The sequence below is a fragment of the Ostrea edulis genome, chromosome 5, assembly GCF_947568905.1.
Source record: "Ostrea edulis chromosome 5, xbOstEdul1.1, whole genome shotgun sequence".
Classification (NCBI taxonomy): domain Eukaryota; kingdom Metazoa; phylum Mollusca; class Bivalvia; order Ostreida; family Ostreidae; genus Ostrea; species Ostrea edulis.
Genome location: NC_079168.1, coordinates 72,686,950 through 72,705,259, shown reverse-complemented (window position 1 = coordinate 72,705,259; position 18,310 = coordinate 72,686,950). Strand labels below are relative to the sequence as shown.

The 18,310-nt window shown below is 35.0% G+C and overlaps 1 protein-coding gene across 3 annotated transcripts in view; it reads right to left on the bottom strand.

Annotated features, from left to right (window-relative positions):
• Positions 1–18,310, bottom strand: part of LOC125649067 (homeobox protein Meis1-like) — a 60,628-nt gene that overhangs the window by 4,752 nt on the left and 37,566 nt on the right. For all 3 annotated transcript variants that reach the window (XM_048876279.2, XM_048876282.2, XM_048876283.2), the window contains exons 9-10: positions 14,530–14,678; positions 8,772–8,848 (exon numbers count right to left, since the gene is read on the bottom strand). In XM_048876279.2, coding sequence (XP_048732236.1) covers positions 8,772–8,848; positions 14,530–14,678 — 226 coding nt within the window. The remainder of the gene's footprint in view (positions 1–8,771; positions 8,849–14,529; positions 14,679–18,310) is intronic.

Below are 18,310 nucleotides of genomic sequence, written 5' to 3'. Positions count from 1 at the left end.
GTGATACATTAAGAGTGAAATTTTTCCCAATACAGAACAAAACCAGTACTTGTAAACTGTTACATGTGTACAGCATTTGAGCTTATCTTAAGGGAACAAGTGTATCTGAAGTTTCTGACCCGTATCCGTGAAACACTCTCATCTCAACACTTTTAATCTGAAATTCACCAGAACCCCATTCTGCAGACAGACAGTGTAAAAATATTTTAAGTGTGCCAATTGCTAATGAATTAAATGGTTTAAAATTACACCATGTCATAAATAAGATCTGTATATTATGTTCAATGAAGGACAAAAAAACTGTTGACACACATACATCCATTGTCATTTTTCATTCCTTAACAACCTGTGTAAAACCAGTCATTGTTAAAAGCGTCTTGAATTTCTGAATAAAATCTCTCAATATATAGTTACTGTCACATGCACTTTTTTAAAAGCACATGCAGAGCTGACCCAGGTTACTCTCTTCCTGTCACTGAAAAAAATTAGATAGAATTCCATGTGAACTTTTCTGATCCACTGGGTCCACACCAGAAGTCTGAGTCTCCTGTAAATGACCTCCCACCAGGTCCAGATAGCAGCATAGAATGTAAACCCTATCATCTGATCCCCGAGATTAATAATGTGTTGCTCAGATAAAGATCACATCCCGGCCTCTGCCTTTCCTTGTCTTCCTCTCACTTGGTCAATCATTAAGTCCCCTTGCTTTCTATGAAAGCTTGGCAAAGATTTCACTTTACATGGCTGGTCTGTCAGCTGTAGTTGTGTTCAATTGAGCAGCGATGCATGCATATCTGATTTTCTCCCCTTTTGTACGGTGTGTGTGCCTGGAGGCTGGTGACTATTTAGAGGGAAACAATCACACTGTCTAATGCTCTAACCCATGTCATTATCAATTTACATCAGCCCATTGTTTCTATAATCATACTTAATGCATATCTAATCCGCACAATCATTCCTAAAATTAAGGTTAAAACAGACCTCCCATACCAAAGAATCAATATGGGCAAGGCTTACTGACAGCAATACAGGGCAAAATTCCGAGCTGAAAATGTTACTTACTGGTGTTTTGGGATATTTTTTGTTGTTTTTATTGAAATGAAGCTGGGATGATAAATGAATTTAATTATCTTCATCAATATTATTTCTAGTGATTATCTATCAGGATAGCCAATATGGCCGCTGGAAATAAGAACTACGTCACGGAACAATTAGTAGCAAACCCTACTGCTACCAAATTTCCTGGGATGCAAGAGTTATTCCCCCTTACTGTTTAAAAATTTTTAATGCCATCATTCAATTAAATTAAACAAAAAATTTGTAAATGATGGCAGATTATCGTCAGTATTTGTCACTGTATGTGCCACTTCATTAATTTTTACTTCATAATGTGATGGGAGGGGGCACAGCTTTTCCATCTTATCAACCATCTCTCACAAAATATCGAATTCTGGCACTGCAATTAAATGCTGCTATACGCTGCTGATAGACTTCTGCTACTCAACGGCAAAAAAAAATGAATCATAGAGAAGCTATCTGATTTTAAACAGCAAGGCTGGCATTTATGGGGGAACGCTCTATCCAAAAAAATTCAAACTGCAGCCCAGCATGAGGCAGACCTATACTATAACCTTATCGCAGCCGATAAGACCGCTGTGCCATTCACTTCAGCCTCTTCCTGTTAAACAGCTAGCTTCACGTCCCTAGTTTCACATAATATCAGACAAGAAATTTTGGCAGAAATGATTTATGAATAACCCTATCAAAAATCTTTGGTGGTGGGCCGTAAGATTCCCATTATCTTGCCTACCATACAGTATGAATCTCTTTAACTCTGTAAAAACAAAGGCATATCGCTTTCCACATCCCTGATTGGCCGAGTAAAACTCTTGTCATATTACACAATTAAAATTGCTGAAAAAGTTGGTATATATTTTACATCATCCACTTAGACTTGCATAAATATTGGCTCTAAAAATAGCATTATGACGATAAAACCCCACATCCTTTTTTTTCTGTTTCTTTCTCATTATCAGTTAAAAAGAAGTTGACATCCACTGGTAATTAATTTGATTAGCATATTAAAATTAACGCATAATTTGCTGATTAGAAATGTACAAAAATTAAGACATGCTATTTTCCATGAATTTTTGCAGCGTAATATGCCCACCACCCACCGCTCAGAGAATGTGTCTAACACCGTTCCTTCTTACACATCTTGTGTACACCTGAGGGCCATGAATGACGGAAAAATCATCCAAGAAGACAACCCCCATAGCTGAAATGTGGCCATCTCTCTCTGATCAGAGCAGGAAAGTGAAGTCAGAAATTCCCAGTAAATGGGATACCTGACATCTGTGATGCAACACATTTCTGATGCAAGTTGACGTGCATAAGTTTTCTACATTCGATTATCACTGATTCCCTGACACGAACAACACTCGAGCATGCACAGCCTCTCAATATTCCACTTATCCCCCATGTTGAAAATCCTGCCGACATAACAGCCCTGAGATGGATGCAAATTAAAACTCTTACTGTCATAACAATCTGCTACATACTAACAAGCTACATTTCAAAATTTGCCAAATTTGCCGTCATCTTGCAAAAAAAAAAAAACCTCTGATTTATAAATATGCTACATATATTGGTCATGAGGGAACACTTAGCCCTAACCCCAAAATATATCTCAAGTGCTTCATCTTCTGCCCCTCATTAATGGACACAATGGGTCACCTCAACTTCCCAATCCACTCAGCTTGATCATTTTATGATTAGCTAAAAAACCAAAAATGCATTTAGCACATTTATCACAAAGCACTCCACTCATAAAATTGTTACTGGAAGTTAAAATTCAACATAAAAATGCCACTGGCAGAAGGACACACTCTGCCTCTGTTAATGGTGAATTGCAGTAAATTACAGAGCCATGGCAGCTTTGTAGTCATTTAGTTGCCATAGATATCAAATTAAATTTCAGGACAAAAAATAAAAATCTAAAATAAATCAAAGGAAGATCCACCGTGATAAAAACTTGGCCATATGTGTGAGATACAAAGAGTCCATAGGGGAGGTAACTCTTTATTGTCAGTGTTACATGAAATGGCTGGAAAACTCATCAAAAGATCCACCATCTCAAATTTTCTGAATCATTAGCTCAACTGATAACACAACAGTATGCAAAAATATATAGTTACACCAATTCAGGATTGCATAGCCTTCTAAATGTGTTCTCCAGGTCACCTCATCAAGACCATTTTTGAACTCTGTATTACATCAATCTTAAGACCAAGTGAGATAATCTGTTAATTAATCACTCCCAAGACACATTAAGCAACAATTTAAAATAAGTCCTATTCAGAATATACATTGTCAAGTTCCAATTGAAAATGAAAATTCATTAATGTGGTGTTTCACAACTGAAAAGGGAAAGCTGTCCCAACAGTACTGAATGGGGGCAAATTTGAAACTTGAAAGAACCCAGACTATAAAAGGACAACAAAAAAGTGTTGGCTGAGAAATGAACACCAAGAAAAACTATACAGGGCTAATAACCAGTTAGGAAAAAGGGGGCGTGATCTGGAGGATATTAGCTTGACAAGTGACAAATGACAGTAAAATACATATAATGGCAGCGATCAATGAATGGTAATTATTCCAAGGGTCAAGGCACATAACCAGGGCTTTGTCTGGGGAACACATTAGAATGGTAACAGTGGATTTGTAAGAAGTTTCCAGGCCAGTCAAGAAGGTGACCACAAAAGCCATTTAGTCATTTCCTGGGAGTGTTTTGTCCACTTCTGGAGTCTTTATTTTTGTTGCCCCATTTTCCCCCAGTATAAGGCCAGCAATATGAAAGTCTTGCATGGTTCTCTCATTACACTCAGCAAGCCAGAGTCTCCTCAACAAATGTGATTAAGTTCACAGCTGGAGGCCCAAATTGGAAATAATGTGTTCAGCAACTTAAGAAAACATAATGTTTCTGAATTAACCAAAAGCAACTAACGACTACTTTGTCACTTTCTGCACTGGAAACCTATGGCAATCAGGGGATATAGATGGACTCTGAACGACCGTTAGACATGTGAGCATGAACTTAGGCCTGATCTTCAAAGTCATACTTTCCTCCCATCTGAAACATTGTTGTCATTTAAAGCCAATGAAAATTTTCTCTAAAATTCTATATTGGACCACTGTGGTCCAATGGAACACTGAGCAGGAGAATAAGTACTTCCGCCATTCCCGCATATGACCACAATTCTGTGTCGAACCCAAACGGACATAAAAGTATAATAATAAAAAAAATGGAATTGTCTGTATAAGGCAGGGAACGCAGAGTCAATAGATTACATGTGCAAGATGTGACACTTTTATGGTAGTCTTATTACAAACAGAACATTGTGGAGCACCGCCTTCTTAACTTAACTACACAGTGGGTCTTCACCAGTTTGGTCAATATTTCTCATAAAGTGCAAATAAAATTCCCACCATTCAACAACATTATCATTTGTAAATAAATAAAACAAACTGATCCTATGTGAGTTGGACTATAAACAGGGTTGTTGTCAATGGCTGATCAATGCCTCCATTCAGTGCTGGAAATGAGGTAGAAAAAATCTTATTGAACCATGCAGTAACAGTCCCCCACCACAGCTGAGAAGCACTGCACTAAACCCTGGATAATCCCTGGTCAAAACTGACATTACTCATCATCATCAGAAAAAATGAATATTCATTTAAGTGTGCATGTGCATGATCTGAGAAGGAAAAAAAAAACCTTCTTCATTCAGACAGGAAGTAGTTCACATCTTTCTGTAATGCAGAGCCACATGTATGCTTTATACCTTATAATGAGAGCCTAGCATGACAGACGGTACTGCATTGACACTGTGATTAGCAACACCCTCTTTTATGGTTGTTTCTCCGTCCCAGGAAGTTATCTTTCTTTAAAAATAAAATTTTTATATTTTTTTTTTACTTTTATATTATAAATTCAACAGGGAAAATTACTGACAAATGAACAAATCCTTATCACTAGGGTGAATTTATTTTTGGATATTTGCTAAAGAAGATATAGGATAGAAACTGATAAAGCTAGCTATCACTCCACTCTTTAAAATACCTATGTAACAGGTATAGGGCACACAATTTTGCATTAGAACAATTTAGGAGATTTCTGATTAGAAGTGATTTAAATATCCCATCTTTCCTCAAAATTCCGTAGTGCAGTATGGTTGTTTGGTTCAATCAAGGTGTCCTAACGTACCGCATTTCGTCTTCCGATATCCAGTGTTTAATAAAGGCATTTCCTATACAGATAAAACATGTTCTCATTGGACTCTGTGAATTTCGTGTGCATACTTCACGCTGTGACTAAGGTAAATGTTGAAGAAAAATCCATAAATTTGCTATTTCGTTTCACCGTTCAAAAGTGAGAAAATTAAGGTCTCGGACATATTTGTCTCTGTTCCCTGAACGTGCGACATACGGGGAGTAAATAATCCGTCGGCACTGCATTTCTTGGTTGTCATGATTTGCTAGACACGACCACTACAGTCTGTGGCTTCAATAAACAACAGGGCTTTATACATACTTGTAATGTATTTGTCTTGTTATAGTAAAAAACCAACCAAATCAACACGCTCTATTACAAGCAACTGAATCACGTCTGATGTAGGTCCTACACAGCCCAAGCCCTCGCTTAACCATGATGCCATACCTGTGACTATCAGCTCATCAATTTTTCACCTTCATTTAATGTTCCCGGGTTCTTATGTGTTCAGTTTAAATATTAAATGTAGCTAATGGTTCTTGGTCACAGACATTTGGAGTTTATGGCCCATATTTTTATTAAACAAAACATTTAAATACCCATCAAACTTCTCAAAATCAATGTTGTTTGAGAAGGTGCGACCCTAGAATTGCCCATGACTGATGAAACCCCTGAATATTTAACTGTCTCTGTCAATGTACCATTAATTATCTGGAAGGAAAGGTTGATTCTTGCCTGGATGTGTTTTGTACCATAAAGTGTTCCATGTGTCAAACACTTGGTAAATAGCTATTCCAAAATGTGATTAATTTGAAACAAAATCTCTTCAAAATAAACATGTCTTGTAAATGGAATCTGTATCTCTACATATAGCAGGTAATATGCCCAATTACTACCTACTTATTATCTATAAACAAGGCTTTTGAACACATACACAGAATGCTAAATCTGCTCAGCAAATTGGTTTGATGTTTCATGGATTAGAAACTGACAAAAAAATCTTATTTAAGATTCCTTCACTCAAAAAATAGCAAAGTAGCCATATGGCGTGAATGCAGTAACATGTTTACACAGCACAGCTGCAGAGTAGTGGGGTTTTCTGCCTTTCCTGGTCCCAGTTCCCATGTATTAATTGGATCCCCCCCACACACATCCTCCAACTACTGGAGGGGGGCTTCACTCTACCTCAAAGTAGACTCAAGTCATGCTAACAAAAATACCCCCAAAACCAAGACTCTTTTTAATGATATTCATAATATGTAGGAAATATGATCCAAATGAAGAAATTCTGGAGTTTGAGCTAAGTGTCTAAATGTAACATAAGAAGAAATGGTAAACTTCAAAATTGGTGCAGTTTACATAATATGAAAATTTTCTGTGGTCTTAAAATTATCCCACACCTGTTTTATGAAAGCCAAACAAGAGTTTAGAAAACACAGTCCTTGGAAATAAATAACAAATTCAGAAACCTCTCTATACCAGCATTCTCTTTCCACTATCAGTGCCATCAGAATATGAGATTTAATTGCTCTAGCAGTAAAAAGATGTCTTGCTAGATAACCTTACAAAAAAGGCCAAAGCGGGACTGTCTCTGTACAAAGAAATGTTTATTCTGCAATTATTTAATGACAGAGAATTATTCTTTGCCAAAGACCTCTCTAGATAAATTCATGAATGATCCATTAACGCACAGCTTACGGTGCTTTGTTGCTTGAAATCCCAACCCCTCACTTATGCTTTTTCCTGCGACAAAGACCCTTATGGACCTTTTCAAAAAATGAAAGCCACTTACGCCACCAAAATATTCTCCCAATAGTTAATGCAAGCACTATGCAAAATAAGCCTGCAAGGTCACATACCAGAAAATTATAGATTGAAAAATTCCAAACAAATATTGAAAGTTTCAGCTTAACACTACACAATTCCTATGTGTGCCACTTGACTTTGGCCTCAGGGGTAGAGTCTAAAATTTCTTTTTTATCACTAAATGGTTCTGTTTGGAGGGTAGAGATGGAATAGGATGTCACAGTAATTTTCCCTATGTCTTGACTTTGGAATTTTTTGGGGGGTACAATCTAATTGTTCCAATTTTCTATATCATTCTTTTTGTGCCATTAGGATTTCTAGTCGGAAGATGTCTGTCGCCAAAATTTCGTGTCACATACGACATGATTATGGTCCCATAATTACATGTAAATTCTCTGTCTTTTCACAATTTTTCAGTAGTCCACAAACTTTTATATACAAAATTAATATGAGGCTGATAAGATTTCATGAAATGTAATGAGCTAGAAATGGTTCAAAACCTTTTGAAAGAACAAGTAAATTTCTGAAAAATGGTGACACAATATGTTGGAGGTGATAGTTTTCCCACTATTGATTGTGGGTATGATACAAGCCTCAATTTCTGAGGTCGGGTCAATTATAAGAAAACACAAGTTTAATATAAAGATTTTATCAAGAAATTTTATACCCCATGCCTTTGGCTGGTCCATTCACTGTAATCTGATGGCAGCAATTCAATTCAAAACTATAAAAGCCCGTGCAACAAAGCCGGCACGAGGAATATCATTTTCACACGATATTTTGCCTAGATTAACTAGATAGCATTTTAAACTAATTTTTTCACTTTTTAAAGGTAAAAATGCATCAAAACTATGAAATGAATTGATTACTGTTCATCAAAGTCCTGTCATAATTATCAAAAAGATGGAGGACCTTCAATTTCTTTACGTAACTTCTATTACGCTCATGAAAAGATTCTTAACATTTCACTCTATGACCTAAGCACCAAAAGCAGTCCCTACTAAATGTCTCCTATCAAAATTCTTTTGGAATTTTTTTTCTCACTTATCCTATAACTTAATCAATTTACTTCAACTGTAAACTCAGACATATTCCAAAGTTTTGCTATCTAGTTTATTCAATTACCCCTAATGTCTTTCTAATCCTCCCTTAATATTTTCAATTCATGAAAACTAGGTGACCGAATACTTCATGACAACATATGTGGTTCATAAATCAAAATACAGTACTATCAGATTGGAAGTAATTTTCTGCAGTCATATTTTTTGAAAAGCAGAACCTTTCTGCACCCCATTGGTTGACTTGTGCACCTGACTACAACAATTAAACACATCACTCTTCACCTTAGACTGGATAATAGTATACAGAGGTTTCAGCAGATGGGAAGACCCAAAATTGACCGAGACAGTTCCCTGATCCCAGAGATAAAGGGGTTCCTATCAACCCCACATCTCCACACAAATCCTTATCTTTCCTCCAAACTTCCTACTCAATCACTCATCTCACAAACAAACCCTCAAAAATACACATTATTTTAGACAGAAACCCAAATCAATCCCACAGCCCATCAGTATATTTCTAGCTGGACATTTACAAAAGTGATGAAGATTTCCTTTTCCTAACAAAACAATTGTTAACTTGGCTTTTTATCTGTTGTTTTTTTCTCTGTTTTCTCCTTCAAAATCGTACTTACCAATTATTGACTTGGAGAATAGTCAACCCCGTGTCTTGGGCCAACTGCTTTTTTTGTTCTTCTGAGGGATAAGGGTGCTGCAAAAAATAGAGAGGACATTTGTATGGTACTTACATGTATTTTGACTTGCAGATCTGGGGTGTGCGTTTGCAGTCGCTAATGCAATGTTATGCAAAAGTCAAAAACAAACCTCTTGACTCTCAATTTAGCTATCAATTGCTTTGCAAATTTTTTCTGCATTTATGTTATTCTGCACGGGGTATGCAGTCAGAGTTTTCAATTAGTTTATTTTTTAAATTTTCTCCTATCAAGTACTTTAAAAGTCATATGTAAACTTTGGTTCATAGCAATGAGGCAACAAGATAATTGTTGCTCATGATGGAGTACCGCAGATTTACCTATGACCCGTCTGTTTAGCTTTGAGAGTAACTGCATTCCAAAACATGTCAATCCAAGAGAAAAGTGACGAAAATAAATTCTACTTCAATACCATTTTCTTTTTTACTTCTTATGAATGCATTTTTCTTGAATTGTCTAAACATGCAATGGAGCTTTGTTGTTCAATAAATTCATGTCACTTCCAGGGGATTGTTTAAATGTGAATGTAAATAAAATATCCATTAAATGTAATTGTTCAAGTTTTTATACCTGTGATGTATTAAAACAAACAGAAAAAACAAATAATTTATTGTTCTTGGTTACATCTTGAAGAGACTTGAAGGTCAGTTTTCCTGACTTGAAGGTCAGTTTTCCTGGAGTAACGTACAAGTAGAAGATTTTAAAAACCTGTAATTTTTCATTCCTAATTTCCGTTGTTTCATTAGAAAGGTGAAACGGACATGTTTAAATTGTCAAAGTGATCAATTGATCATCAAGTAGTTGGAAACCTTGAATCATAGGATCTAATTTGGTAAACTTCATCAACAAAAGGGAAACTATTTTGTGAAGAAAGGTGCTCATTTGGCCAAGCTAGCCACAGCAATTTAGTCAGCAATAAGGGTCTAAGGGTGTTGATAATGGGTCACATTGTCACAGGTCTGAAATGATAATGACACAGCTGTCAGGCTCCACTAGATTTATATCCTGTCAAAGATTACCCACAATGCAATGCTCCATCACCCAACATTTCAACATGATGCATCAAGTAAGACCATGTGCACTTTTTTTCCCATTCTACAAATTCCACAGGTACTCAACAATAAAACATTGATAACGTAATGTGCATTGTGTTTGGGCATCAGTTTTTGAGGAGTTATGACATTCTGGGAGAGACAGATTGATTTATAGGTGTCAGATGTGTGCAACGAAATGACCATCCAGTGTATGGCTTTCACTGTCACAATGGACCCAACAAAAGAATCATCACACTCACTCAGAAATATAAACAAAAGCACAAAACTGGGGCCTATCTAATCTATTATCAATACCCAAGCTGTCAGATTCAAGAGCTCATCCATTTTGTCAGACAATGGTAGGCCCCAATGGTGCTGTGGGAGGGAGAACTGGCCAGCAATGTCACTGACCACTCACAATGGCCTGACACTCCACCAACCATGATCCTCATCTTGTCACACTTGGCTTTTAAATTATCAACACGAATTACCCTCAAGACCCAGCGGGTTGTAGCCTGGAGAAGGCCTAGTTCAGGTGATCATGGAGAGCACCTATATAGCACTGATGGGCTAGGGTTCACCATTCACACTTATATCTGTAGATAATGTTCCAAAGCTGGGTTGTGTAGGGGTCTTTTTCCTCGCTTTGGACTGCCAGCGAGGTGCCAAAGAGGGAAAATCCTCCAAAAGCCCGACAAATTATCACACAGCTCTCCCCTCACGATGAGCCGATGAGCTATAGCTGTTACAGTAATGAGAAGAATAAATAGTTCAATCTGATCATAATCAATAACGCACCAATTAAAATGATAAATCACCTCAGCTACAGAGCTTGAACTGTTCTATGGATTACAGCAGGTCTATGCCTTACACATTAAATAGGACATTTTGGAGCATGCTAGGAGTTTCCGGATGTTAAGAATTTCTCCAGTGTTTTCTGTTGTGTTGTGTTTATTCAATAAAAGAGGAAAAGTCAGAAATAGACACAGTCGTGCACAGTGTATTGGACTTGTAAGTGAAACTCCATGACAGGGAGATTTTGTTTGTGTACCTACTCCAGTGGAAAGTCTGGGCTACTTGTCCTACCACCCCCTCTTATTAAAGCAGTATGTTCAGAAATAACCACTAACACTATGTGGTCACTATTGAATAAGGTATACATTACAAGTAATTGGAAAATATTGGCACAAGTCCCTACACCAGAAACCTGCAAGTAATTCATTTCAATCAGTTCTGGTCATCAATCACTTTCCCCTCTGATCTATCTGTACTTCCATCTCCCCTTTATCATTCACAGAAATCATTCCTTCTAACTTTTAGGGTGGAGTATTTTTACCTTCTTTCCTTTTATCTAAATTTCCTTCTTGCTTTTTCTAATGTTTACTTATTTCAATATAGACTTATTTCAATACTTGTATGGCAAACAAACAAAATCCTGTAATGTTTAAGGAATAAATGTCCGGGTAGTTTGTAGTGTATGGGGTATATATAAACAATTAAAGTATGGGGTAATTTTCATATGAGACAATACAGAAATGCTCTTATATCCCCTATGATACAAACAGTCTAGAAATGCATTCCTTATATCTATATTTGTGGTGGAGGTGGGTTTTTTAAATAAAAGATTAGGATTCTATACAGAAATAAAATACACTGAACAGCAAACTTAAGGTTTAATACTGGCAATGCAGTAGTAAATATATATATATATATATATATATATATATATATATATATATATAATTGTGATTTTTCAAAACAAAATATCCAAGCCAAGGGAATGGTGGGTAAGGGAAAAAATGTATTTGGGGCCAAATTCTTGTACAAGTCATCTCAAGTATACATCATAATGTCAAAACAAAGTCTCAAGTTTCACATCCAAAAAATGGTGTCACAAATTTTACAGATTATACACATACTTTTGAGTAAGTTGCAGAGAACGCGGAAAATATTGTAAAACATTCCTGTCATGTGTGAGTGTGACACAGTACTTTATATATAAAGCAAGTGTCTGTAAGTCTATATATAAAGCAAGTGTCTGCAAGTCTATATATATATAAAGCAAGTGTCTGTAAGTCTATATATAAAGCAAGTGTCTGTAAGTCTATATATATATAAAGCAAGTGTCTGTAAGTCTATATATATATATATATATATATATATAAAGCAAGTGTCTGTAAGTCTATATATAAAGCAAGTGTCTGTAAGTCTATATATATATAAAGCAAGTGTCTGTAAGTCTATATATAAAGCAAGTGTCTGTAAGTCTATATATAAAGCAAGTGTCTGTAAGTCTATATATAAAGCAAGTGTCTGTAAGTATATATATATATATAAAGCAAGTGTCTGTAAGTCTATATATAAAGCAAGTGTCTGTAAGTCTATATATATATAAAGCAAGTGTCTGTAAGTCTATATATATATATAAAGCAAGTGTCTGTAAGTCTATATATAAAGCAAGTGTCTGTAAGTCTATATATATATAAAGCAAGTGTCTGTAAGTCTATATATAAAGCAAGTGTCTGTAAGTCTATATATATATATATATATAAAGCAAGTGTCTGTAAGTCTATATATAAAGCAAGTGTCTGTAAGTCTATATATATATAAAGCAAGTGTCTGTAAGTCTATATATAAAGCAAGTGTCTGTAAGTATATATATATATATAAAGCAAGTGTCTGTAAGTCTATATATATATAAAGCAAGTGTCTGTAAGTCTATATATATATAAAGCAAGTGTCTGTAAGTCTATATATAAAGCAAGTGTCTGTAAGTCTATATATAAAGCAAGTGTCTGTAAGTCTATATATAAAGCAAGTGTCTGTAGGTCTGGAAAACTGAAGTATAGTTTGCTACAGCCTGAGAAAGGAAATCAAGATTTGTTAGAAATGCAATGGTCCTGTGAGTTATGGCTGCCTCTTATTTTGACCTGAAAACAGGGGATAACTATTTCTGCACCTGACATTACTTTGCTCATATAGTCACTGTTCACCAGTCATTGACCTTGCATCACATAGACAGTGCCTGTCTGCCTTTTCTCTACCAGCCGTTCCATAATTTTCACTCATGCATGAAAGAGCCCAAAAACCATGTAGACAAGAGAGTTACAATTGGGTTCTTTATTTTCTGGCACACTTTCGAAAGCTTTAAATTATGTGATGTCACTGTGCAGTGAGAATTCTAATTAACCCGTGACCAGGAGACACCCTACCCCCATTTGTCTCTCTCTGGCTTTTTATACCTAGCGAGATCAGCCCTCATATCACATTCGATGATTAGCCCGATCTGTGCGCTCCGTCACCCACAGGTACCATGGAACACCCCAGACACATTTTCTTTGGAGGAAGTTTAATATCCCAAAAGTCAATTTTCATAAAGCAATCTGACTTGCTTGTGTAAAGAACTACTCAAAATTTTGAAATCTGACACTAGTGTCTTTGTTTGCTTGTGCAATTACAAGAAAACTACACCAGGCTTAAGAACAGCCATAGGTATTAGATGTTTCTGTGGAAGGCAGAAGAGGAAATGTTAGAGGCAAAGCTAATATTTTGATTATGCGTCAATTTTCTTTCAAGATAGGAAGGTCAACTCTATATCATATGATGATGCTATCAACAGAATCAAAAGATAAAATTTCTTATTGGAATTTTGACATCCCATCAATTCTTCCAGCCACACTTAATTCCTTTGTATAGGCATAATACGGCACTTCTGCACCAAGACCCTAATTATCCATTGTTTTTTTCTCTTGTGCCTCTATGCCTTCCATCCCTCTGTCGCCTGATATTAACATTTGGATTACCAATGATATGACACCATATCAAAATCCAATATTCCTCAAGCCTTCCTTCAGCCTCCGAAAATTGTCATCCATCATATTTAGACAGGTTTCATTATAAATGATATCTTTTCAGATGTATCTACTAATTAATGTAAAATGCATTTCCGTGGCCTGATTTAATTTTTCCTACTTTTTTTTTCAGTGAACTTAAATCTCCTTCTTCCCACTATTATCAGTCATTTCTCCTTATCTTTCTTCATTTTCCATTGTGCTGACAGAAACTTTAAAGCAGGAAAATTTTGGGAGGAAATGGTATGTTTGTTTAACTTTTTTTTTTCTTACACTGAAAATGATCAATGACTTTTTATCTTTTTGGAGTAAACAAACATAAATTTAAACTTATCTTGCAAAACAAAACCCATTTTGCTGTACACTGTGTGGCAATGAACTGTAGAGACTCATCAGTTTTAATTTGAGGTGATGCTAGACAATAGCATCAACCTACAGTTTAGGGGTTGATGTGTTGGGAGGAGGGTTTGATAGAAATGTGACAAATCAACACTTGTTACAACCATAGATTGATTCTAATCATTTTTTTTTTTTAAATCTCTTGCCTGAATTAAGTTTCAATTAAATTTTTAATACCATCACCTTTTAATTTCTTCAATTGTGTTTTACTTATCTTCAAAATACAAATTTTATTTAAAAAGTCCAAGATTTACATATTATCTATCAAAATTAAATAGTCATTGTCTAGTAAAAGCAAATATGAGATTCTTTTTCAACATCAGAAAGTAGCCATTTTTGTCAAGTAGATTTTTTATACTGCATAAATGATTAATACATGTAAATGAAAATACTGACTGTTAAGTGTTGGAAGAGCCAGGCTCTCATGATATTTGTTGCCACTTTAGGGAAAATGCCCCTTTTTTTCTGCCGTTTTGAGGTACGATCCTCGGAATCTTCATCCGCAGTTCCTTCCCCTGATCCGACACTGTTGTCAAGACCTTCCCCTGAAAAACAGAACAAATTTTCTATAATGTATATACATGATCTTGATTTCCTTTCATAGTATATCAATTTAAAACTAATATTTGTAATCAGTTCATTAAACATGTAGATATCATAATTATTTATTGATACTTTATTTTCACATTTACTGTAAAACAATTAGCTAGCTACTCTGTAACACATCATGTCCAGATAAACTCTAAAGAAATAACTTGCATCTTCTGAGCTATTTATTGGAGGCCTATATTGACTTTATTTATTCATTTTAACTTCTGATTTGTTTTTCTTTCAGTCACCTACCCAGCTAGTCTATTGATTTAAAGAATCAGTGCTGGGCAATTTTTCTAAAGAAAACCATCAACTATTCAGAACAAATTAAGATAAAGAACACAGAGTGGGGAATGACATCACTGTACACACTAATTATTCCATTATGGGAGAACAGGAATTAACAGAAACTACAATCATCCAAATTGCATGGAATTTTCACCATTATGAACTAATCAAGATTTATTCACAATATTGGACATTTGCAATCCACCTTTCTCTTGAACTCTGAGAGCAAGTTCACTTACAGTACTCAACATTAGCTTTTTAATCATTTCTCTATTTTCCTAATTAAAAACAGTGAAATTCATCATAGGATTATCTTTTATTTACATGTAACTTCAAATTATTCTCTATCATTATATTTTGAAAAAAAGTTCAGTCTCCAAATAAATGGGTTATAGTAAAAATTTACTATAACTTTTATCAATTTAACAACTGTTGCAATTTATCTTCAATTTTTATATTTTTGATTTTGCAAAGAACAATTTCCTGGTTAGAAAAATTACCAGATAGATAAAATACTTACATACTTTTACAAGCGAAAGAAGAACTGAAAAACGTTAAATGAAGCTGAACATCAATTACAGGAAAAATTTTGGAGAGGTTACAGCCCATGTGATGAGATGGAACAGATTGGGTTGGATACGGCTAATCGACTCCCGAGACAAAATTACAACAACAAAAACCCCAGTTTATATCCTAAACCAATGACGGACAAAACATAAAAACGCAACTTAAAGCAGTCAACATTTTTCAAATGTAACTTTATGCATTTCCATTAGAATAATAAAATTTCTTTCACAATAAAACAAAAGTATTGACTAAGCAGAGAGGATTGTGTCCTAGTACATTTGGGAAGTGCAACCTGTCTACCCACTGCGGAGCCTGTTTGTTGTTACAAATACAATGACATTTATTTGGAATTGGCCTGATCTAATAATGCTGGTCACCCATTGACTTGCCAATTCAATTACACAGCCCAAACCAAGCTAGGCATGATTACAAATTAATTGGAATCCTTTTCTAATCAAATATGCCATGGATATACATTCTCATTGGCTTGTTTGAAAATTTTGCATATAATTCAATAACCAAAGCAATCTGATAATTCTAGTGCCGTTTCTCCAGAAATGGTCATCAAATGCAATATATTTTACATTATTTTCCAGTAAAACTTTATTTTCCTTGCCACTGAAGGTGAAGGAAAGCCATTTGCTGGAAACTTCATTACAAGACAAAGGGAAATTGCGCATCTCCGAATACTTTTGTCCTACAAATGTTTTTAATAAACCCAAGAAGTTCACAAGAATAGAGACCCACCAAATTTTGTAGAATGATTGGATCATGATAAATTTGCTTATCCTCATTGCAATTTCTTCAAGTAGACTTGGTAACTAGACGTCAGACTCAATTTTAGCAGCCATCCATCAAAACTTGTCAAGCCCTGTACACATTCTATCCTCTTAGTTATTAGGGAAATTTTCTCCTGCTTTATAATGAGTCTTGTTACAGTCGCTCTATAAAGTTCATTATTCCTGGATTTTGAAGTCTGGATCAATATGAATTAGTATTACATATTGTTGATGAACACAATTTAGCTAATGAATAGAAAAAGGAAATTTTCTAATTTACGACCACCGTTAATGAGGCTAAAAACTACAAAATACCAACCATCCATATTGTAGTATTGCAATTGCTCAGCCATATTTAATACTAATCCAAATGCCTTTAAAAAGATTTCTGCACAAATCCTCTAAAAACTAATTTGCCTTTTTGGAATCTGGTACACAAGTTACTCCATGTAATTATGAGATGTGAATAATTGCAGGGACTGTTTGAAAATGGACTCCCAGAGGTAGAGTCAGTTTCCCATCTAGGACTTGTCAATTGCAGACGCTTATTCTATTTCTCACACACTGTGATGCCTCTATGACAATCTATGTCATAACAATCACGGAGGCCCAAGTCAAAACAACATCATTATTGCATTCAAACGGGGCTAAATGCCAGTTAGATCATTTTTGCCTTGTAGACAATGGGACATTGTATTTGCTGCACACCCTGCAGCAACATATCTGTTTTTAGAATTTCCACAGGTTAATTTATGGACAATTACATCATTCATCAAATACTGTGTTTGACACATAGTGATGAATAGGATAATAAAATTCTGTATTAGCAAATCAAGCTGATAAATCAACAATAGACTCTTCTCTTTTTTTTTTTTTTTTTTTTACATGTAATTCATGGCTGTCAATGTTTTCCAATAATTAATGAAATATATCTTGAACATCTATGCATAACTTTTGTGTTTCTTCGCAAAAAAAATCTCTTATCTCGTCTAAAAAGTCATTTTCAGTCAAATTAACCCTACAAAATTTAAATATAGAAACATTTAAATTGTAAAAAAAAAAGTATATATAACTTGAACTGATTTTCTCAGATATAAATCGACAAAACTGCATGCAATTCAGTCGGCAAAAAATGCTCAAAGGTTTAATTTATATGATGAATAAACATTATCTATATCCAAATAAAACACACCCAATATATGCAATCTATACCTTTATCATGTTCACAGCCTAATCTAGTGTTATTTGTATTGTAATTGTTTTTATGCATGTGCAAGAAACGAAATATCAAGAATAAAAAATTATCAATGTTTATCAAAGCAACCATCTATAGCCTATAGGCGAATGACAAACAAGATATACCATGTACACTTGTACAATAACACAAGTTTTCTCTCATCAGTAATAAACCACTTGAAAAAAATATCATACCAATATTTGCAATGAACACTTCTATTTTATCAGGCGTTGCCTCCTTTGCATTTCAAATTCAGGAAAATTCTGAGTGAATTAAAGAATGTGAAAAATTCCATCTCATATGGGTTTTTTATCAGGCAGACAAACATTGAATTCCCTCCAAAGATTTCTACTATATGTGATCAAGAATCAATTATGTGATGATTTCCTTTTCATATTTTAGCAACAAAGAATGACAGGTGATGTAATTAGATAGGCGGAGTTTGTAGTATAATATGCAGATTATCAACATGATCTTTTGACCTTGGGGGTTTAGAGTTAAATTTCAGTTTTACAAAATACAGTTGAACTGTGAATGCAGACAACACAATGAACAATGTACTTAATTGTTTTGGTTAATCAGAGGCAATCAGTGCAGCAATGATAAGAAGGGCAGGAGCTGGTTAATGGAAGTTCAGTAATGGAAGGGGAACCAGATAACACACTGACCATTACAATCAGACACAGATGTGGGAAGAGGGAGAACCATGTCATTA